The sequence below is a fragment of the Sapajus apella genome, unplaced genomic scaffold (assembly GCF_009761245.1).
Source record: "Sapajus apella isolate SASKATOON/1434 unplaced genomic scaffold, GSC_monkey_1.0 scaffold4, whole genome shotgun sequence".
Classification (NCBI taxonomy): domain Eukaryota; kingdom Metazoa; phylum Chordata; class Mammalia; order Primates; family Cebidae; genus Sapajus; species Sapajus apella.
Window position 1 is genome coordinate 55793663 of NW_022436944.1, and position 20780 is coordinate 55814442.

A 20780-nucleotide genomic window follows, 5' to 3' on the forward strand; every position below is an offset into this window, starting at 1 on the left:
CCACAATAATATCCGGATGTCAGAGAGGACAATAAGAAATAGTGCAAAATGTTAAGAGTTGTTGAATCTGGGCGAAGGGCACACCAGCACTCATGGAGCTATTGTTGCCAATTTTCTGTGTGCTTACAAGCCTTCAAGATAAACAGTTAAAAAATAAAATCAAATAGTCATAAGTGCTCTGAAGAGGAAAGGGAGACAGAACACAGGGATCGGGGAAGTCTCTAGTGAATGACCTTTGAGTAGAGACCTGAAGCAGGTGAGAAGTGAGAAGACCATGGGAACGGAAGAGCATTGCAGGAGGACAGAGCAACAGGAGCAAAGGCCCTGACATAGCAATTTTCTGGTGTGTTTGTGATCAGCAAGGAGGCCAGAAGGACTGGTGCAGAGTGAATAGTGAAGGAGAATGGTAAGAATGATCAGAGGTCAGATCACAGAAAGGACATAACATTTTACTGTAACTACAGAGAAACTATGCTAAGGTTTTGAGCAGAGCAGTAAAATGGTCTGACTTCCATCTTAAGTAATCACTCTTGGCCACTTGGAAGGAAGTGTGGAGGATGGAGCAAGAAATAGAATATAGCTAATTTATTCAGTCAGGGAGACTTTGAGGAAGGCAGTTGCACAGGTGAGACAGGATGTCAGATTGGGATGATAATAGTAGAGGTGGTGTGAAGTGGGTGGATTCTGCATACATTTTGAAAGTCTCATTGACTAATGTATTGGCTAATGGACTGGATATGAAGAGGAAGGGAGAAATTGGAGTCCAGGATGATTCCAAGGTTTGCGGGCTATTAACTAGATAAAATGCTATGCCCTTTGCTAACCTAGAGACTGTGAAATGAGGAAGTATGCTGAAGGGCTGCTTCCTAGAGGCCCTCACGGGCACACCAGTCAGCAATTCAGGATCCTTTCTCTATAAGAATCCAACTGTTGCATCTAACCTTCCCAGGTCCCACTATGAACCTCTGGTCCTTGTGCTGCCCCAGAAAACACAAGAGGGGCGCCAGAGCAGAGAGAGAGATGTTCCTTATGACTGCCAAGGTGTACCTGCACCCATCTAGGCCTTGTCCACTGTTGGAGGAGGCCTGGGAGTGGTGGAGAACATTGAAACCTGCTCAGAGTCTTCACAGTTCTCACTCTCCCTGTCCATAAGGGGTAACATATGTAACCTGGGAGAGGCTTCCTCTCCTTGCATGTCCTTGAGCCATCTCAGGGCTACACACTTGTTTTCTGGGTTGAAAACACTCTTTGGTATTGCCTGACCACCATGGTGGCTCTTCAGTCGTGAGTATGTGCCCCCACTTCTCCCTGCCTCCTTGGAATTGAGTTGTAGAGCTCTGCCTTTGTTTTCAGGCCTCAGGGTCCACAGGAACACTGTCATCTGTGTCAGTCTGCTCCAATTCCTTACATTATAGACTGGCCTGATACCCTCATGTACCCACATGGTTCCTTGAATCTGGCCCCTGCCTGACCCAGGCTCCTGGAAGAGAAGGCTGCAAGAATATACTATAAAGTGAAATTGGAGGTCATAATACAGGTGAAAAGGGTCAAAGCTGGTATGTCTTGGAGAGGAGAGATGAATACAGGAGATATTTTAAGGAAAGGGAGATTAGCCTTGGTTATTGGTAGAAAATGGGGTTCAAGTCCAGGCACGGTGGCTCATGCCTGTAATCGCAGCACTTTGGGAGGCTGAGGCGGACAGATCATGTGGTCAAGAGATCGAGATCATCCTGGCCAACATGGTGAAACCCTGTCTCTACTAAAAGTACAAAAAAATTAGCCAGGCATGGTGGCACATGCCTGTAGCCCCAGCTACTCAGGAGGTTGAGGCAGGATAATTGCTTGAAACCAGAAAACAGAAGTTGCAGTGAGCCAGGATCACACCACTGAACTCCAGCCTGGTGACAGAGAGACACTCTGTCTCAAAAAAAAAAAAAAAAAAGAAAAAGAAAAGAAAATGGGGTTCAAGATGAGATAAGGGAGGACTCAAAGTGTCTTCTAGGCCAGAACATTGTTCTAGGCCAGAAAATTGAAGGAATGACTATTAGTCATTTTCTTCCCACTAAATGTGGGGAATTCAAACATGTAAGGCAGGCAATCTATTCATTCAGTTACTCACTCAACATAGAATGCCTATCCTATGCCAAAACCTGTAGCCACGTGTTGGAGATTCAAAAATGAAAAGAATAGTCCTTGACCTCAGAATAAGAGTATGCGGAATGCCAATTGTGGTGACGTACTGCTGCAGGTATGGTAGAGAATAAAGCACCTGCATGCATGGAATATGGAGCTCTACGTGGAGGGGTCAGGGAGAGCCTGAGGCAGGGCATTAGAAGCAATACTGGAGCTGAGACTTAGATAATGAGCAGCAGGTCTCCAGGAACATATGTGAGAGAGACATCCCAGACAATACAGCATGGACAGGACAATCTACCCACGTTTCCATCTTTATTAATTAGCCAGTGGAGCACATGCTAGATATATTTGTCCTGTGCAACAGTAGAAACACTACAGAAATATCCTCAGTGCAGCTCTTTCTGATTGCAATTGCTGTTTTAGGAGCATGATATTTACCTCGGCGAGCTTTTATGGAGTACCGTATTAATTTGCTAGAACTGTCACAACAGAATGTTTGGGTGGCAGAATTTTATTTTCTCGCAGAGATTTATTTTCTCGCAGCTCTGGAGGCTAGAAGTCCAAGATCAAGGTATTGGTTTCTCTGGGAACTTTCTCCTTGCCTTGTAGATGATCACCTTCTCACTGTGTTCTCACATGATTTTTCCTCTATGTTTCCAAATTTCCTCTTCTTACAAGGACGCCAGTCAGATTGGACTAGGATACAACCTAATGACTTCATTTTAAACTGCCTCTGTAAAAGCCCTATCTCCAAATAAAGTCATATTCTGAGGTACTGGGGGTTCAGGCATCAACATAAGAATTTGAAAGGGAATACAATTCAGCCAATAGCAAATACCCACTATTTGCAAGGCATTATGAGAAGCAGTACTTGATAAATGAAACCTAGCATCGGACCGAGTATAAATCCTTTTGTTCTGCTGCCCATCACTTAATCTCTAAAACCACTTGAGGTATAAATCAGAATCTAGAAAGGTCCGTACTGTAAAATCCTCACTGCGCTCCACACAGTTTTTCTACCTTTTAGACAGCCAGCCAGCCAGCCAGCCATCATATTTCCATCTTCTCTGTTTTTCACTGGCCTTCTTGGGGCCCAGCACTCTCTTTGTTCTTGGGAAAAAATGCCAGTGTGGTCCCTGGGACCGTACACCTTCTCCCCACTGTCATACAGCAGCAGGAGCAGCAACTCGGAATGCAGAGTGGGGAGTGGCCTCTGTCACCCGTGGTGGGCTTGGTGGCCATGGCATCAGACAGTTTGGCGGGATTCCTACCTGGGGGCTGGATGGCTCAGAGCCCATACTCTCAGTTGCAACCCCTATGCCACCTGGGCAGGCAGGGCCTCTCTCTGACAGGATTCCAGATCTGAGGAGTGTGCTCTGAAACTTGCCATACAATCCACTATGATGCAGGTCCATTATAATGCTGACTCTCTGAACCCACCTCTTCATCCTCCCTGAAAAAGACGCCTCTTACCCAAAACATCAATGAGCGCTGTGCTGAATTTACTGAAGAATTTGAGGAGGGAAACAAAGGGAGAGAGGTTTATAAAGCACATTCCTGTCAGTACTTCTCTTACTCAGAAATCTCTGCCTGCGTACCACCCCAGAATTTGTTTCCTCTCTGCTCTTTCCCCCACAGCTCCCTCACGGCAGCCTCTTCTACTGCCAACCCCATTTCTGTTACTCCTTGTCATCTTGTAGCTCAGGCCTTAAATGTGCAAACTTCACTCTTCTCAGTATTCCATAAAACAAAGGATTATTATTTTTAATTTGAGATTGGTCCTTGAGGAGCCATCTTCCCTAGCCAGTGGCTTCTCAAAGTATTTCTTCTGAATACGTCCAGTTTTGTTTCCCAAGAGGAATCTTTGAATCAGCTCTGACAGTGATACAATCACCCTGTATTGTTACACTGGCATCAGGAGATGAGGAGAGAGGACCATCTCATGAATAAAACATTCAGGAGAGAGGACCAAAAAGCAGTGTTCCTCCACCTCACACTCACCAGATATGGCAGGGGTACGGCGGGGATTTTAGGAAATCAGAGTTATGAAGTAGCCCTTGAGTGCCAAATGCTTTGCCAGGTACTTTAGATGTTTTATATTATTTAATCCTCACAACAAATCTGCAGGGAACCTGCTATTACTCCTATTTTATAGAAGGGGAATTTGGGGCTCAGAGAAGTTAAATAATTTTCCTACGTTCACACTACTGGAGACCAGCAGAGCTGGGAAGGACAGCAAAGCCATTCTGACCCTAAAACCTTCACTGTATCTCATCCTCAGGTATGAAAGGCTCCTCTATCCCTGCGCACAAGGGGAACCTTAAAACTCTACCTTTATTAAGCAACTCATCTTCTAAGGACCTCAGGCATGTCACTTAACATATTTCTGTCCCATTTTCTTCATCTGTAAGATTTGACCTGAGCACATTATTTAACTTCTTTCTACCACCCTCTCCTTGTCCATAAAATAGGGATAGTAATAGTACCTGCCTCATAAGGTTAGCATGACAATCAAAAGATAACCCATGCAAAATGTTTAGGATGGAGTCTGGCATATAATAAGAGTGCAGTAAGTACTTGCCAGTAAATTAGTATCATTACTATGTACCACTGTGCTTCCTGTTGGAAGTAGCTTCATGGTCTGCAGGAGAGCCCCAGAGCAGAAGGTAGAAAGGGTGGTGACACATTACACGTGCTTCACATTGGGGGTCATGTGGAAGAGAGTGTCCAGAGCCACCTGTAAGGAGGGCCAGGCTAGACTCCACAGAGAAATTAAACAATTAAGGAGAACCAGGCATGTTCCAGATACACTGAATGAGACACAGATCTCCCAGGAAGAACAAACCAAGGCACTGAAGGCTCGTGTGTTATTGGAAAACAGGGTCCTGCTTTTAGTGTATCTAAGGTGAATAGGGTGCAGGAGGGGATGACTAGAAATAATACTGGACAGACCAAAAGAGAGCCTGCATAGACAAGTCAATTCTAAGCAAAAAGAACAAAGCTGGAGGAATCACACTACCTGACTTCAAACTATACTACAAGGCTACAGTAATCAAAACAGTATGGTACAGGTACCAAAACAGATATATAGACCAATGTAACAGAACAGAGGCCTCGGAGGCAGCGCCACACATCTACAACCATCTGATCTTTGACAAACCTGACAAAAACAAGCAATGGGGAAAGGATTCCCTGTTTAATAAATGGTGTTGGGAAAACTGGCTAGCCATGCGCAGAAAGCAGAAACTGGACCCCTTCCTGACACCTTACACTAAAATTAACTCCAGATGGATTAAATACTTCAACATAAGACCTAACACCATAAAAACCTTAGAAGAAAACCTAGGCAATACCATTGAGGACATAGGCATAGGCAAGGTCATCATGACTAAAACACCAAAAACATTGGCAACAAAAGTCAAAATTGACAAATGGGACCTAATTAAACTCCAGAGCTTCTGTACAGCAAAAGAAACAATCATTAGAGTGAACCAGCAACCAACATAATGGGAAAAAAATTTTTGCAACCTACCCATCTAACAAAGGGCTGATATCCAGAATCTACAAAGAACTAAAACAGATTTACAAGAAAACAACAAACAAACCCATTCAAAAGTGGGTGAAGGACATGAACAGACGCTTTTCAAAAGAAGACATATATGAGGTCAACAAACATATGAGAAAATGCTCATCATCACTGGTCATTAGAGAAATGCAAATCAAAACTATATCGAGATACCACCTCATGCCAGTTAGAATGGCAATCATTAAAAAATCTGGAGACAACAGATGCTGGAGAGGTTGTGGAGAAATAGGAACACTTTTACATTGTTGGTGGGAGTGTAAATTAGCTCAATCATTGTGTGGTGATTCCTCAAGGACCTAGAAATAGAAATTCCATTTGACCCAGCAATCCCATTACTTGGTATATATCCAAAGGATTATAAATCGTTCTATTATAAAAACACATGCATACGTATGTTCATTGCAGCACTGTTTACAATAGCAAAGACTTGGAACCAACCCAAATGCCCACTGATGATAGACTGGACAGGGAAAATGTGGCACATATACATCATGGAATACTATGCAGCCATAAAAAAGGATGAGTTTGTGTCCTTTGTAGGGACATGGATGAACCTGGAAACCATCATTCTCAGCAAACTGACACAAGAACAGAAAATCAAACACTGCATGTTCTCACTCATAGGCGGGTGTTGAACATTAAGAACAGATGGACACAGGGAGGGGAGCATCACACACTGAGGCCTGTTGTGGGGAGACTAGGGGAGGGACAGTGGGGGGTAGGGAGTTGGGGAGGGATAACATGAGAAGAAATGCCAGATACAGGTGACGGGGATGGAGACAGCAAACCACATTGCCATGTATGTACCTATGCAACAATCCTGCATGTTCTTCATATGTACCCCAGAACCTAAAGTGCAATTATGTGTGTGTGTGTGTGTGTGTGTGTGTGTGTGTATACACATATAAAGAAATATAATACTGGACAGGTGGATGAACAAAATCCAGCAGAAAGGTTCCATACCCCACATTCAGGAACCTGGTATAACCAGAACTAAGGGAGGCCATCAGAGCACTTAAACAGTTGAATTACATGTTTTAACATCGATTCATACTTCAGGGTTTGAAAGAATGTCTCTGTTTCAGCCTCCATTGATAGCTCCTGTTTCTGACATATTAGAATAGGCAGTGATCAAAACACTGAACTTATCACTTGCTAATACAAATACAGGGGCTTTTGTCACCCTCAGAGAGTTTTATGCATTGCCATTTGTCTCTAGGATTAGATCTTAGACTTCCTACAAGTTGAGACTATTTAAAGTCTTTTGTATTTTCTCACCATGCTGAATTCTCAGAGCTGGAAGGGAACTTTGCAGCCACTGAGCTCACTCTGTATATTTATTGGTATAATCTAAGCCAAGAAGCTTGAGAGGTTTGCCCAAGACTACACATTTTATCAGTGGCAGAGCATGCAATCAATCATATTTAATAACTGTTGCTTTACCAATATATTCATTAACAACTGGTTTTTGCAGCTGGGTATGACAGAGCCAGGTCGATGTAAAAAGAGTATTTCAACTTTGAAATCGCCATCCAAATGAAAGAAAATCGATACCTGGAATATCTTGTACTTGCCGTAAAAGAAATCAAGCTGTGAGTGGGTAAAACTGTGGTTGAGAAATTTAATCCTCATACTGAGCACTCCATTCCTGAAGACCCCCAGTGCTCACTGTCTGCCTGTCTAGCTCAAGTGTAAAATGTTAGAGGTGAGTGTGGAAAGCGCTTTGACAAACTACAGCATCAACCAATATTGGAATAGATGAGGTGAGTCTGCATGGCAGCTGGAGCGTGAAGGGAGCTGACTTCCAGAGCGAATGCACAAGGGCTATTGGGCCACAGTATGACAGTTATTTCCTCAGTTTTTAGATGTCATCATTTAATGGTTTATTATCTTCTCACAAAAAAAATGAGAATAATGAGCATTTCAATGCTCTTAATTCAATGAACAAGACATAACTATTTTAGAAAAATTAAGAGATAAAAAAGTGTTCATTTAAAAATCAAAGATGTAGCCCACATGTGAGTATCAAGGAGGAAACATTTGCTTGTCAAAGGTTTCCCCATGACGTCATTTCCACTCAGAAGTAAAAGCCAGCACATTTGTGGTAGTGTTAAATAGCCAAGGAAATGTCCGTAGCATGGAGGCCAACTTTATGGTTAAATGTGAACGGGCAGGAAACCGAGTTGATATGGTGACTGTGCCTCCTGATTTACCGCCTGTGTGTGCAGACTCTTTGCACCAGAACAGCCCCTTTCCCATCTAGTGTGGACTTCAGATCCTGGCAGAAATGATCAAGTGCACACTGGTTAATTAACTTGATGTGCCACTGCGGAACAGACTGGTAAATCAATACACTTGCTATTACATTCACCTTCAGGCTGCAGTTCTCTGTGTTCCAATGCTCTCATGACTCCCAATTTCTGCATTCCCTGACTAATTGCCATAGAAGTGTTGCTCAACCTGGCAACCACATGGATTATTGCTGAAATTCCAGCTGGCACCAGAAAATAAAACACACTAAGCAGAGAAATTTTACTAAGCGCATGTCAAGGGTGGGATACCGTCTCATGAAAGTCCATTTGGCTTTAGGAGCTTTGGAAACAGAGAGGTCTGTATGTGGATCTTCATTCTGCAACTTACCAGCCATTTAACTTTGGGCAAGTTGCCATTTTTCTGTTTTCTCATCTGTAAAATGAGGCAATAACCTGAAATGGACCCTCTGAGCTACCTTCCCATCCTACCACTGTGTATTCACCCTCCCCTATCTCTGAAATGGTTATTCCACATCTCCCTCTTTCAACTTCTGACATCTCCTCCCTCCACCTCCCATTGTCTCTGACTCGGGGGATAGACTTGTTTCTGTATTCACTGAAAACACAGACGCAATCAAAAGTGAAAAGCCACATCCAGCCCATACCAACTACTCCAACCTTTCTCCGTCTCTCTCCTTATGGAGGCCTGCCTCAGTCCAACCGAAAGACAACCCTTCTTCTTGGTTACTGATCCCTCCTCCTCTCAACTACCCAGGAACGTGGTGCCAGCATCCCTCTTTCTCTCTTATGCATCATCCGATTTAACACATGCTGGAGTAAGCTCCCGTATTTAAACAAAACATGCCCAAAAAAACTCCATTTCCCTTCAGGTATTGGGATGCAAAATTTCCCTTCAGATTTTGCCTCTTTTCACCAACCCTGTTTATAGCAAAGCTTCTCAAACCAACTGTCCATGCCCACTGCCTCTGCTCACTTTTTTCCAGCCATCCTCTCCTGAAACCTCCTCAGTTAGGTTTTCACACTCACCGCTTCACTGAATCTGCTACTATTCCCTTTACCACATACAATAACCAATTCCCAAACCTTGCCCTACTTGACATTATTATTTAATATTCATTTGATGCTTTTGGCTATTCTCTCTTCTTTGAATCATTTTCTTCCCTCAGCTTCTAACACACTCCTTTCTTTGGGTCTTCTCCTTCCTCACTAGCCTCTCCTTCTCACGTTCCTTTTCCCGTCCTTACCAATCATTTGTCCTCTAAATGCTGGAATGCCCCAGGGCTCTGTCCTCAGATCACTTCTCTCCGCTGTCTGCACTCACTGCCTATATAGTGATCTCATCTAGTCTCATGGTTTTAAATACCATCAATATGCTAATGACTCCCAAGGTATTACTCCAGCTTGGACCTTTCCCCTGAATCCCAGAATCATATATCCAGCTACCTAACTGGCAGCACCACTTGAATTCAAAATAAGCATTTCAAATGTATCCAAAACTCAACTCCAAATTCAGCCATATCTTACCATAACTATACAAAACCAAGCTAAAATTACTTCTCATCAGGATTATTGCAAGAGACTCCTCCCCCAACTTGTCTCCCTGTTTCCAGCTTGCCCTCCTACAGTCGGTATTTCACACAGCTGCTAGAGTGACCCTTTTAAATAAAGGTCAGAGCCTGTCACCTCCCTGTTCAAAACCATCACCCTTAGGATAAATTCCAGAGCCCTTGCTGTGACCTGCAAGGTCCAGCAGGAAGCTAGCCTGGACACCTCTGCTCTTTCTCTCCCCCATCATTCTCATCCAGACGCACCGACCTCCCGGTGCTTCTCAAACACCCTGCCCTTGATCTCTTGTTGGGGCCTCTGCTCTAGGTCTCCCCACTGCCCACAATGCTCTTCTACAGCGTAGCTCAAACACTCACTAGTTCCTTCAGTCTCTGTTCCACTGTCACCTGTCAGAGAAGCCTTCCTTGTTACCTTCTAATGGCCCATCTCTGACCTTATTTTCCTTGTTACCTCCTCTCCCTGTCCAAATTTATATTATTTATCACTCTGATTATGCACCTATAGTCTATCTTCACCCACTAGACCTTAAAAGGGAGGACTTAATCCTTTTTTCACCGTCATAGCCCCCAAATCAAGGTCTGTGCTTAGTTCAGAGTAATACCCATGACAGATATTCACTGAATGAATTATTTATTGAATGAATGATCCCCTACCCATAAAGTTACTAGGATGATTACATGAAGTAAACTATATAGAGCAGTTTCAAGCACATGGTAAGGTTTTCAAGAATACGTTTCTTTTACCATTATAAATAAAATGGAGCTGGGCCATGGCAGTGGTATATGGAAGCTAATCATTTTGTGGCATCTGCCATTGTCAGGTTTTGCTTCAATTACTGCATTTCATATTTTCTCTCTCACCTGGCCTCTGCTCTTTTAGAGATAATTAGAGAAAGCGTGTTCCTTTGAGCTCATGTCTAGGGCTTAATTTAACTTGTAGGTATTTCTTTTAAGTTCTCCACTTGAATAAGTCACATTGACTTCCAAAAAAAAAATTCTCCAGTTCTAGAGGCAGGCAGGTTCCAATGGCTTGATACAATTTCCAAGCCACATCCCCTAGAGCAAGAAAAAAGCAAGAGGTTTCCTGGCATTATAGTTGAACATCATATACAAGCTTCCAGGGAACACAGAACACCACACCACGTATGAAGAAGGGTTTGAAAGGAGAAGTAAACCACATGAGCACAGGAGGGAAACGAGACTGGACATGCGTAAGCATCCCCTGCTCACTTGCCCTGTCCTGGCAGGAGAGGCCATGCAGTGACCTTTGATGCTTTCCTTTGATACACAGGGCATGCTCTTTCATCATTTTCTAGAAATTTGAAATATATAAAAGAAATAGCTCCCCAAAAAGCAGATTTGCATTCCTGCTCCACATCCTCACTGACAGCCAGAAGTAGTTGTCATCCCCCTGGAGGTGGGGGGCAATGCTCCTCCATCCATCCCCTAAAGACTCACCAGCAGTAGAAAGAGCATGGGGATCGGAGTAAGGCAGATTGAGTTGGAGCCCTGTTCTTCATTCACAGAAGCTGTGTGACCTTAGGCAGGTTGCTTAACCACCCTCAGCTCCATTTCTCCAGAAGTAAAATGGCATCTTCACCAAATGGTTGGGAGGTTGCTTCACCTGGTGAAGCACTTAGCTCAGCTCCATATTCCCAGCTTCTTGCTTCCCCTGTTTTGCACACCCCACATCATCCTCCATCCACTTATATCCTGTGGAGTTCTCAGAGGGCTCTCCCAGACATTATCCTCTGCGACCCTCACAACAGGGTGAGTGCTATTCTGATTTTGAGATATGAGTAGTCAATGTATTGGGTCATCTGAATTCAGTAGGCAACAAACAGAAAACGGTTTTTATTTTTCTGTGTGATGATGTTTACTTTGATAAACCTCTCCCTTGGCTGCACATCCCATGACAAAACCTTGGCAGGTTCCTTACCTTCCTGTTCACTTTAGGGTACTAAATGTCCTTCTAAAATAAAAGCTCAGTTTCACCTCCTGTGTAAGCCTCCCTTCCTCCAGCACCAATCCAGTTTATAGCCTGAAGGACTTGAAGTGAAGAGGGTCTGTTCAGCTCCTTTGCTGCATACAGGTCCTCACTCGAAGGGGCTCCATCTCAATGAACGTCTCATAGCCCCTCTCACTTAACTTTTTCAGAGATAGAATGTCCTCTTCAAAGTCAGTGCTATGCCCCCAAGGACACAAAACTCGCTGCCCTGTATCCATGAGGATACGCTAGCTTATGCCTCAGCAACATGCAACTGCACAGTAACTCAGGGAGACCGCCCTCTTCCTCCTTCTTTGGCAGCTCTGACTCATCTGTTACTTTGAGCTGAAGGGAAGGGGACAAGAGTCTTGGCCCACTGTTTCTGATGTTTCTGCAGGTTGTTGCAGTGTCTCTGGCTAGCCTTTTCTAGCTGATGATGTCCTATTGGCAGCCCTAGTGGGGCTTTTCAGAAGGTTTTGCAGGGCCTCTATTTTGTATGGCTCCCTGGAGAGTTGGCTTTACACAACCACACCTGACTTCAGGTGGGCAAAAAAGTACAATCCCACCACATTCAGGAGGGTGGGGAGAACAGCATTGTACTGGTCATCTATTCCTGTGTACACACAATAGCTACCTAATTTAATGACTTAGAACATCAGTCATCTTTTTAATTGAAGAGTGTGTGGGTTCACAATTTGAAAAGGACTCTGCTGGACACTGCTTCTGGTCTCATCTAGGCACCCTTATGCCTGCAGGGCAGCAGGGTGGCTCTGCTTCTGGGCTTTATCCTAGAGTGGCAAGGAACTGACTGGACCATGTGTCTTTCATAATCCTTCAGGCTACACTGGGCCATTTGGCAGTTTTCATGGGGGCAGACAGAAGCATGCAAGGCGTCTTAAGGCCTGGGCTTGGAACTCCCTTAAAATTGCTTCTGCTACCTTCTATTGGTCAAATTTCAGAAACCAACAAGATTCAAGGAGTAGGAAACTAGGCTCCACTTTTGATAGACTGAGATGCAAATTCACATTGCCAAGTGCATGGATAAGGGAAAGGGGAGAGAACTGCAGCCTTTTAGTAGGCTACCCCAAACACTAATGAGCACCCTATCTTCCTGGACTTCTGAGGTGGAACTTAGGGGGTTCAGGCACAGGTGGTTGGGCTTGGCAAGGCCTTGTAAACTTGTCTGATATATTGTGTAAAAGGAGTCTAACCAGACTTATGGAGATCCTTATTAGACAAAGAGTACTGAGTATCTTTTGTTTCTATTTTTTAATTACTTTTATAATTTTATTTTTAATTGATCATATAATAGTTATACATATTTATGAGGTACATAGTGATTTTGCAATACATATAACGTATAGTAATCATATCAGGGTAATTAGCATATCCGTCACATCAAAGAGTTATCAGATTTTTGAGTTGGGAACATTCAAAAGTATCCTCCTTCTAGCTATTTGAAGCTATATATTATTGATAACTACAGACATCCTACAGTGCTATAGAGCACTAGAACTTATTCCTCCTATCTAGCTTCATTTTGTTTGTAAAAAATCTCTCCCAATCCTCCCTTCCCCCTGCCCTTCCCAGTCTCTACTATCCTCTGTTCTACTTTTAACTTCTATGAGATCAACTTTCTTTAGCCTCCACATATGGGTGAGAAGAAGCAGCATTTAACTTTCTTTTCCTGGCTTATTTTATTTAACATAATATTCTCCAGCTCCATCCATGTTGCCACAAATGACAGAGTTTCATCCTTTTTCATGGCTGAATAGTACTTCATCATGTATATATACCATATTTCCTTTAACCATTTATCGTGTTGTTGGACACAGGTTGACTCCATATCTTGGCTATTGTGAATAATGCTACAATTAACATGGGAGTGCAGATGTCTGATTCCCTTTCCTTTAGATAAATTCCCAGCTGTGGGATTGCTGAATCATAGGGTAATTCTATTTGTAGTTTTTTGAGGAGCCCCCATACTGTCCTTCATAGTGGTTGTACTAGTTTACATTCCCACAAACAGTTCTCTGAGTTCCTTTTTCTCTGCATTTGTTATTTTTGTCTTTTTCATAGTAGCCATTGTAACTGCGGTGAGATGATGCTTCACTGTGGCTTTGGTTTGCATTTCCCTGATGATTAGTGGTTTTGAACTTTTTAAACGTATTTGTCAGCCATCTGTATGTCTTCTTTTGAGAAATGTGTGTTCAGATCATTTTCTCATTTTTTAAATTGGAGTGTTTGGAGATTTTTTTTGTCACTGAGATGCTTGAGTTTCTTGTATATTCTAGATATTAATTCCCTGTCTGATGAATATTGTGCAAATACTTTTTCCCAATCTATAGGTTGTCTCTTCACCCTGTGTCAGTGGGGAATGTGCCGTGTACACAGCAGACCTCACCCCCACAGCCTGGGTCTGCATGATCTATTGATCACAAGAGAGACTGTTCTGTCATTGCATTGCAGCTCCAGAGACTAAAACGATCACTCTCTTTCAAGACCAAGAGTTTATGGAGCAAACATGCTGACAGCTTCTTCCAGCTTCCTTTGCTGTGCAGAAGGTTTTCAGTTTGATATCTGAGCATCTTTTTTCTGCAGCTTTGGGCCATACATGTTTATTCATGGCAACAGAAAGAACTACCATGGATATTCAATTACAAAAAGAAACCACCGTAAAAATGAAGTGACCTGTTGCTGAGTGAAAAAAAAAAAAAAAAAAAAACTATGTACTAAGGGCTAGTGATGGGAAAGCAGAGTAAACAGGAGAGACTTGTAAAAGGCCACTGTGGGGATGGGTGGAGCAAGGTCCACCATGTCCAAGCTGGTATCGGGGTCCAGATTCTTGCAGTTCCTGGAGCCCATGACAGGGAACTTTTCTTTAAGAACAAAGGAAACTTCTTGAGGGACTTTAACCATGAGGCTTGCATGTACGTATCTGTGTTTCCAAAAGATTCCTCCAGCTTTCACAGGAACAGTAGATTAGAGAGGCTGATTAAACTCAAACCCAGACCTGTCAGAAGCTTGTGCTTTTCCACACCTGTTTTGGAGCCTTTTCACAAGTCCCAGAGGCAAAGGAGAAATGGTCTAGTTTATCGTGGCCAAAAGCAACAAGGAGGGCAGCAGGAGGAGCAGAGAAAGTCAAAGGGATAATTCAATATGTCCTATGTCCTAAACACTCACACACACACACACACACACACACACACACACACACACACACACACAGAGGTTACTTATCCAAATGCTTCAGACCCAAGCAGACTTGAGAGTTCCTGGTTTGTGTTCTGCGGACAGTTTAGCAAGATTAATTTTGAGTCAGACAATGGCCTCTTCTGCTTTGCTGTGTGCAGAGACAAGTGGCTGCTCAGTGATCATAAGAGAGAAAGGCCAGCTTTACACATCTAGCCTTTGAGCCCATGAGTTTGTATACTTAATATTTCCGATGATTCTAATTCAAAAGGCAAATTATGTCAAAACCCAATGTGGTGGGACATCTCGACAGTGCACTGGTAAGACTTTAAGGAGGCAGGGGAGGAGGAGCAGGGGGCAGAAGCAAAGGCAAAATGGGACCTCTTTCTGCTCATCTGGCTTGGTGGCAGGGGCGGGGGAAATTCCCTCTTTACTAGGCACTGCCATCACCCCACCCACACAGGGACATTTATGAGCCTCCTCAGAGGCTGCGGGTGTCAGTGGGGACTGTGCAAGTGCACACAGCAGACCTCACCCCCACAGCCTGGGTCTGCTTGATCCATTGATCGTAAAAAAGACTGTTCTGTCATTGCATTGCAGCTCCAGAAACTAAAACGATCACTTTCTTTCAAGACCAAGAGTTTACGAAGCAAAAGTGCTGACAACTTTTTCCAGCGAACCAATAGTGAAGACATGAAACTGCAGGCCCACATGGTGGCTGAGGTCAGCCCCAGCTCCAGCCCACTCCCTGCTCCAGGAAGCCTGACGTCCACACCCGCCAGAGGGGGTCTGCATCCAGGTGACAAGGCTCATGCCTTCCAGGAACACATCTTCAAGAAGCCCACTTTCTGTGATGTCTGCAACCACATGATAGTGGGTAAGGCCTGCCACCCCCTTCTCCAGATCCTAGCAACCCCAGAAAGCTGAGCGAGAGTGGTGTGCCATGGGATGCTAGGGCTCAGAGATTTACATACAGGAAGATCGTTCAGGAGTGCTTTGGGGAACAATATTTGTGAGAAGGTAAGGGAAGCAGCACTGGGTGTGGGAGAAGCTGCGTTGTGATATAGTTGTAATCAAGACTTTAGCTGATCCCCCGCAGATCCCTGGAGCCCTTTAGCGTGCTCTTGCATTGAGATCTGAGGTCTGTGTCTTTGAACACCTGCATCAGCCTGTCACTACATATGGGCAGCGAGTGAGACTTGGAATGCTTGTTGCTTCCCAAAAAAAGCCAGTGTCTGTCATATGTGCATGGACATATCAGTGACATCCAATATGGCCTGAAAGTCAAGGTTCTTCAGTTCTCCTCACCCTTTGCCAAGGCTCAGTTAGGGGGTAGGATATTCAAAATGGGGGGCAATATTAACCCTTCTGACAATCATACACACAAGGCCTGTTCTCATTTTCAGAAAACCTTTATCTACTCACTTTCTCATTTTCTAGTCACTATGATTCATGTTCTTTTAAATGGGCCACATTTGGGAAGAGTGCTTGTGCAGTCAAAGATTTCCATCAGAAAGTTGCCTAAAAGCCACTCTAAAAAGTAGTTTTAAAGTGCTGAAAAGTTTACAAGTTCTTTAAAAATGGCCATGTTGTACTCTCACTCAGGCATCTTCAGGTCGGTTGGTGTTCGGCTGATCCAGACTCCGCTTCACTAGTCCATCTTCTCTCTACTCATCCCCTGCCCTCTCCTTCAACCAGTGTGCTGGCCACATCAGGCTCTTCTCATGGCAAGGACAACTGGGAGCATGCAAAGCCTCTTAAGGCCTTGGGCTGCAGGCGGCATACTGTGACTTCTACTGGCATTTCCTTAGCCAAATTAAATTATGTGGTCAAAGCCATGGTCAAGGCAGGGGCAACCCCAAAGCCCCCACCTGCCATCTCTAGTAGCAAGGACTGCCAGCCACCTGGCAACGGGCTTGGATACAGGGAAGGGTGGAGAATGGGCTTAGTATCTCATCTACCATTTATTATTTTATTTCTCTTTAGTCTAGATCAATTCCTTGCCATTCACATATTTCATAGAAAAAAATGTAACAAACAAGTCAGGGTTGTACCAAAAAAAAAAAAAAATCCAGGTTTATACGGGGCGCTCTATTTACATCTGGGAGCAAGACTGTCCCGGCATCAGACACGGCAGCTGCCCTTGTCTGACGTCCCTTAGCCATTTAGAATGCTCTCTGGGATTACTGATCTTTTTTTGTCTTGTAGAGTCTGCTAAGTCTTGGAGCTCCCACTCTTCCATTTCATGTCTCCATATGGAAGCAATGCCTAGCATCTGACTGTCAGCTTGGGGTGGCTGGGGCGGGGGCAGTGGGAGGGTCTCCTCACGTCTCATGCTCAGAATACTTAGACACTTCGGCCTCTAACTTAGCTTCCGTGCCTGCATGGCTTCTGAATCTGATGTGTCACTTTCAGTTTCCACAGAAATTTCTACCAGGCCTTTTCAAGGCAGCATTATTCATAAATAACCCTTAAATAGGTGATGATGAGCCTCTATTTTAGATCTCATTGTGATGAGTGTGAAAAGACAGAGGATGTGTTTTCCAAAATGAGTAACGGAAATGAGTTCACCTCTGAGGAATGTCATAGTCATCACCCTAAAGAGGAATCTAGGTACACCTTAAGTATAACAACAATTTTGAAAGACTCTAATTTGAATATCGCCAAAAAAAAACAATTGTCCTGTGCTAAAGAGAATTGCACTGTGCCTTTCTCTTGTCAGAAATAAATTTACATTGCAGCTGCCATTTTATCTTTATAAAGAAAGAAAAAAAGCATCAACAAATCTCACTGCTGTTTTCAAGGATAGAAACAAAATAAACCAAATATTAGGCTCCTTCTAGGAAAGAACAAAGGGGTTTAGAAAGGGAATGTGGAGGAGAAGGGGAAGGGGGAGAGAGAAAAGACAGGAGGAAGGAGGTGAGAAGAGGAGGAGAAATTGAGACGAAGTAGGGGCTGGTGCATGCGCTAACTTCCTGAAACAATACAGCGGTGTTTTAATGATCTGATAATGGAGCACAATTGATCTGCCTCTTTATCTTTCTCGACGCTTCCGACATAGCTTTCTGTCTCCGCCTAGATTACCTAAAGATTTGTTTCCCCCAAGCCAGGTTGTCCCCGTATTCTAGATTTTAGGGAAAGATTACCTGCTATTATTGCCTTAGAATAACATCTCAGAAAATATATTAAGGCTGGGTTTTTTTTTTTTCCTTTCAACTGGGAACCAAAGGTTGTATAATGATAATCAAGAAGAATCAATCTCATTTGTGCACTTTCCAGCTCATGGATACTTCTTTAAAAATAAAATGAAGCCGGGCACGGTGGCTCACGCCTGTAATCCCAGCACTTTGGGAGGCTGAGGTGGGCGGTTCATGAGGTCAGGGGTTGGAGACCAGACTGAAGAACATGGTGAAACACTGTCTCTACTTAAAAATACAAAAATTAGCCAGGCATGGTGGCATCCACCTGTAATCCCAGCTACTTGGGAGACTGAGGCAGAAGAATTGCTTGAACCTGGGAGGCGGAGGTTGCAGTGAGCAAAGAGCGAGCCACTGCACTCCAGCCTGGGTGACAGAGTGAGACTCTGTCTCCAAAAAATAAATAAATAATAAAATGAGCCTGACATCCTCAATGGACACTTACAGTTCAGTTTACAAGGACTCACGTTTGTACCTTCCTGACACCTGTACCTTGAAGGTGGAAAGGTCACACCTTTGCCATAAGATCCCTGATCAATAAAAGTAGACCAGGACCCCAGCCTCAATCACTGGCCATCCATTTCTAATTTCCTTAGCTTCTTACTGACAGCTAGGCCCTTGCCCTTGGACTTGACACCTGAAACTGCTACTTACCAGACTCCCAGACCTGTTGTGTTAAGCAGGCACCGTGGCGTGCCCTCCAGTTTACCTAACCTTGCCTTCAACACACTGCTATCCTTTATGATCACCTCTTAGGCTATCCCTTCCCAGAAACTTTGGTCACCTATGCAAGCCCAAGATGAACAACACAGCTTTTTATGGAGACATGATAGAAACAGGCAGTTAGGTGTGCCTGTCAGCTCCAATGCTGAATGTCCCTGCCTTTGAGTCACTGGGACTCAATACTGAGTCTTAGTCTAAAAGAATTCTGAGCTGTCACTTGTACTTGGCTAGAGGAACATATTTCCTCCACCAAGCAGATTCACTCAGGTCTTGACAATGAGAGTCAGGGGTGGGAGAACTCAGCTTCACTGTGTGTGACCTAAATGTATTCCATCCGCGGCATTCTATCTTACATTGAATTAACTGCCTACAATGACTCATTCGAGGAGAGCATTGAATCTGTGTGATAATCTGCATCTCATTGAAATTTCAAAGACTTCAACAAGTCAACATGTACTATTAATATAACTAACTCAATACATGGGTCTACTTCATCAAATAAGGAGATATTTCTAAGGGACTCCATTCTGTTTATTGCCAGATACCTTGCTTCCAAACTATTTTTAAATTAACTAAATGTTTTTAATGAAGCACACTTAGAAGACACAGCATGTTAAATGGAGTCATATTTTCTAAGCAGATATTTAGAAAAATGGATTGCATTGCCTAAAATTTCAAGTTTCTTTACACAGTTGCTGCACAATGAATCATTCACTTTCATAACTGGCATCTACTGGGGAAAATAATAATGGCAATGTCTTAGGAAAGCATCCCTAGAAGCAGGGCCTGAGGTAGGCTGTCTTATGAAAGGGATTTGCTGTGGGGAGTGCCCTCAGGAGAAGGAGAGGCACAGAAGCAGGAGAGGCAGGGGAAGTAGCTAAGCAAGGATGTGGTCTCAACTGGAGTCCACTTCAGACTGATTCCACTGAGTGGTCCCACCTTCAGACAAAGGACTAGCCTTTGTACATTTCTGTCCCTCAGTCATTGGCCATGCCTGCCCCCAGGAAGTAGTGAGAGTATTGCATTTCAGACAAGGAGCATCCCATTTGGCCAAGGATAGCTCCCTAGGAAAAAAAAATGGCAGGGGGCGGGGGCATTGGCATTTGTGAGTCATTGGCTGCCAACACTCACAGCATTACAATGGTAAATAAGATATGGAGAAGGGTCTACTATATCTGCAAACATACTTAATGCTACAAGATGAAGTACAAAGCACTCTCCACTAGGAATAAATTTTTAATGCAGAAGAACCTTGCAATTGCTGTACCTAAAACATTATATTGCTATTATAATGAGTGATATAACATGAGAAAATACTACATTACACTGAGTCCAAGACCTTCCTGCTGTGCTGTTGTCTGACCATTAGGTTGTTTTCTGACCTCTTCTGACCTCTTCCCATTGCCCAATAAAGCCATTAGCCATTAACCAAACCTTGAATGGAAAAAAATATATATGTAAACACACCACACACGCACACATATATATAAAGACATTGAACTAAAAAGACAAAGCAGTGTTTGCTCATCAATGAAGTTGTCTCTTGGAGAGAATGGCCAAACAAAGATCAAGGAGAATATTGAAAAGTAAATGCCAACTCTGTGTATTCTTAGAATGGAACTGGATCTCTGAGGTTCTGTCCATCATTTAATTGAAGTTGTTCTAGGAGCTGTACAGCTTGTAAATAATAAAATACAAATGCTGTCTAAAACTCTTATTTTTTAATGTTTCACATAGATATTCTCCTTTGCGCCATAGGAGGCTTCCATATTGAACTCAGTGGTTTGTCCAGTGCAATTATTGATCTCTGCTGTCCAGAACTTAGCTGCCACTTTAGTACTAGAGGACAAAAGTGCGGTTTAATGTCTGATCCAACAGAGGCAAATAGCTCCTTTCTCTTCTTTGCACATTTGGCCCGCTTGAGAGAATCCTGTTGATTATGGTCACAGTATTTTATTTTGCTTTATTTTATTGATTTATTATTCATTTATTTTGGAGATGGAGTCTCGCTCTGTCACCCAGGCTGGAGTGCAGTGGCATGATCTTGGCCCACCGCAACCTCTGCCTCCCAGGTTCAAGCAATTCTCCTGCCTCAGCCTCCCAAGTAGCTGAGATTGCAGG

General features: G+C 43.5%; 1 protein-coding gene across 1 annotated transcript in view; it reads left to right on the forward strand.

Moving 5' to 3' along the window:
- Window positions 1–20780, forward strand: part of STAC (SH3 and cysteine rich domain) — a 154733-nt gene that overhangs the window by 49990 nt on the left and 83963 nt on the right. The window contains exon 2 of the mRNA XM_032269715.1: window positions 15340–15616. Coding sequence (XP_032125606.1) covers window positions 15340–15616 — 277 coding nt within the window. The remainder of the gene's footprint in view (window positions 1–15339; window positions 15617–20780) is intronic.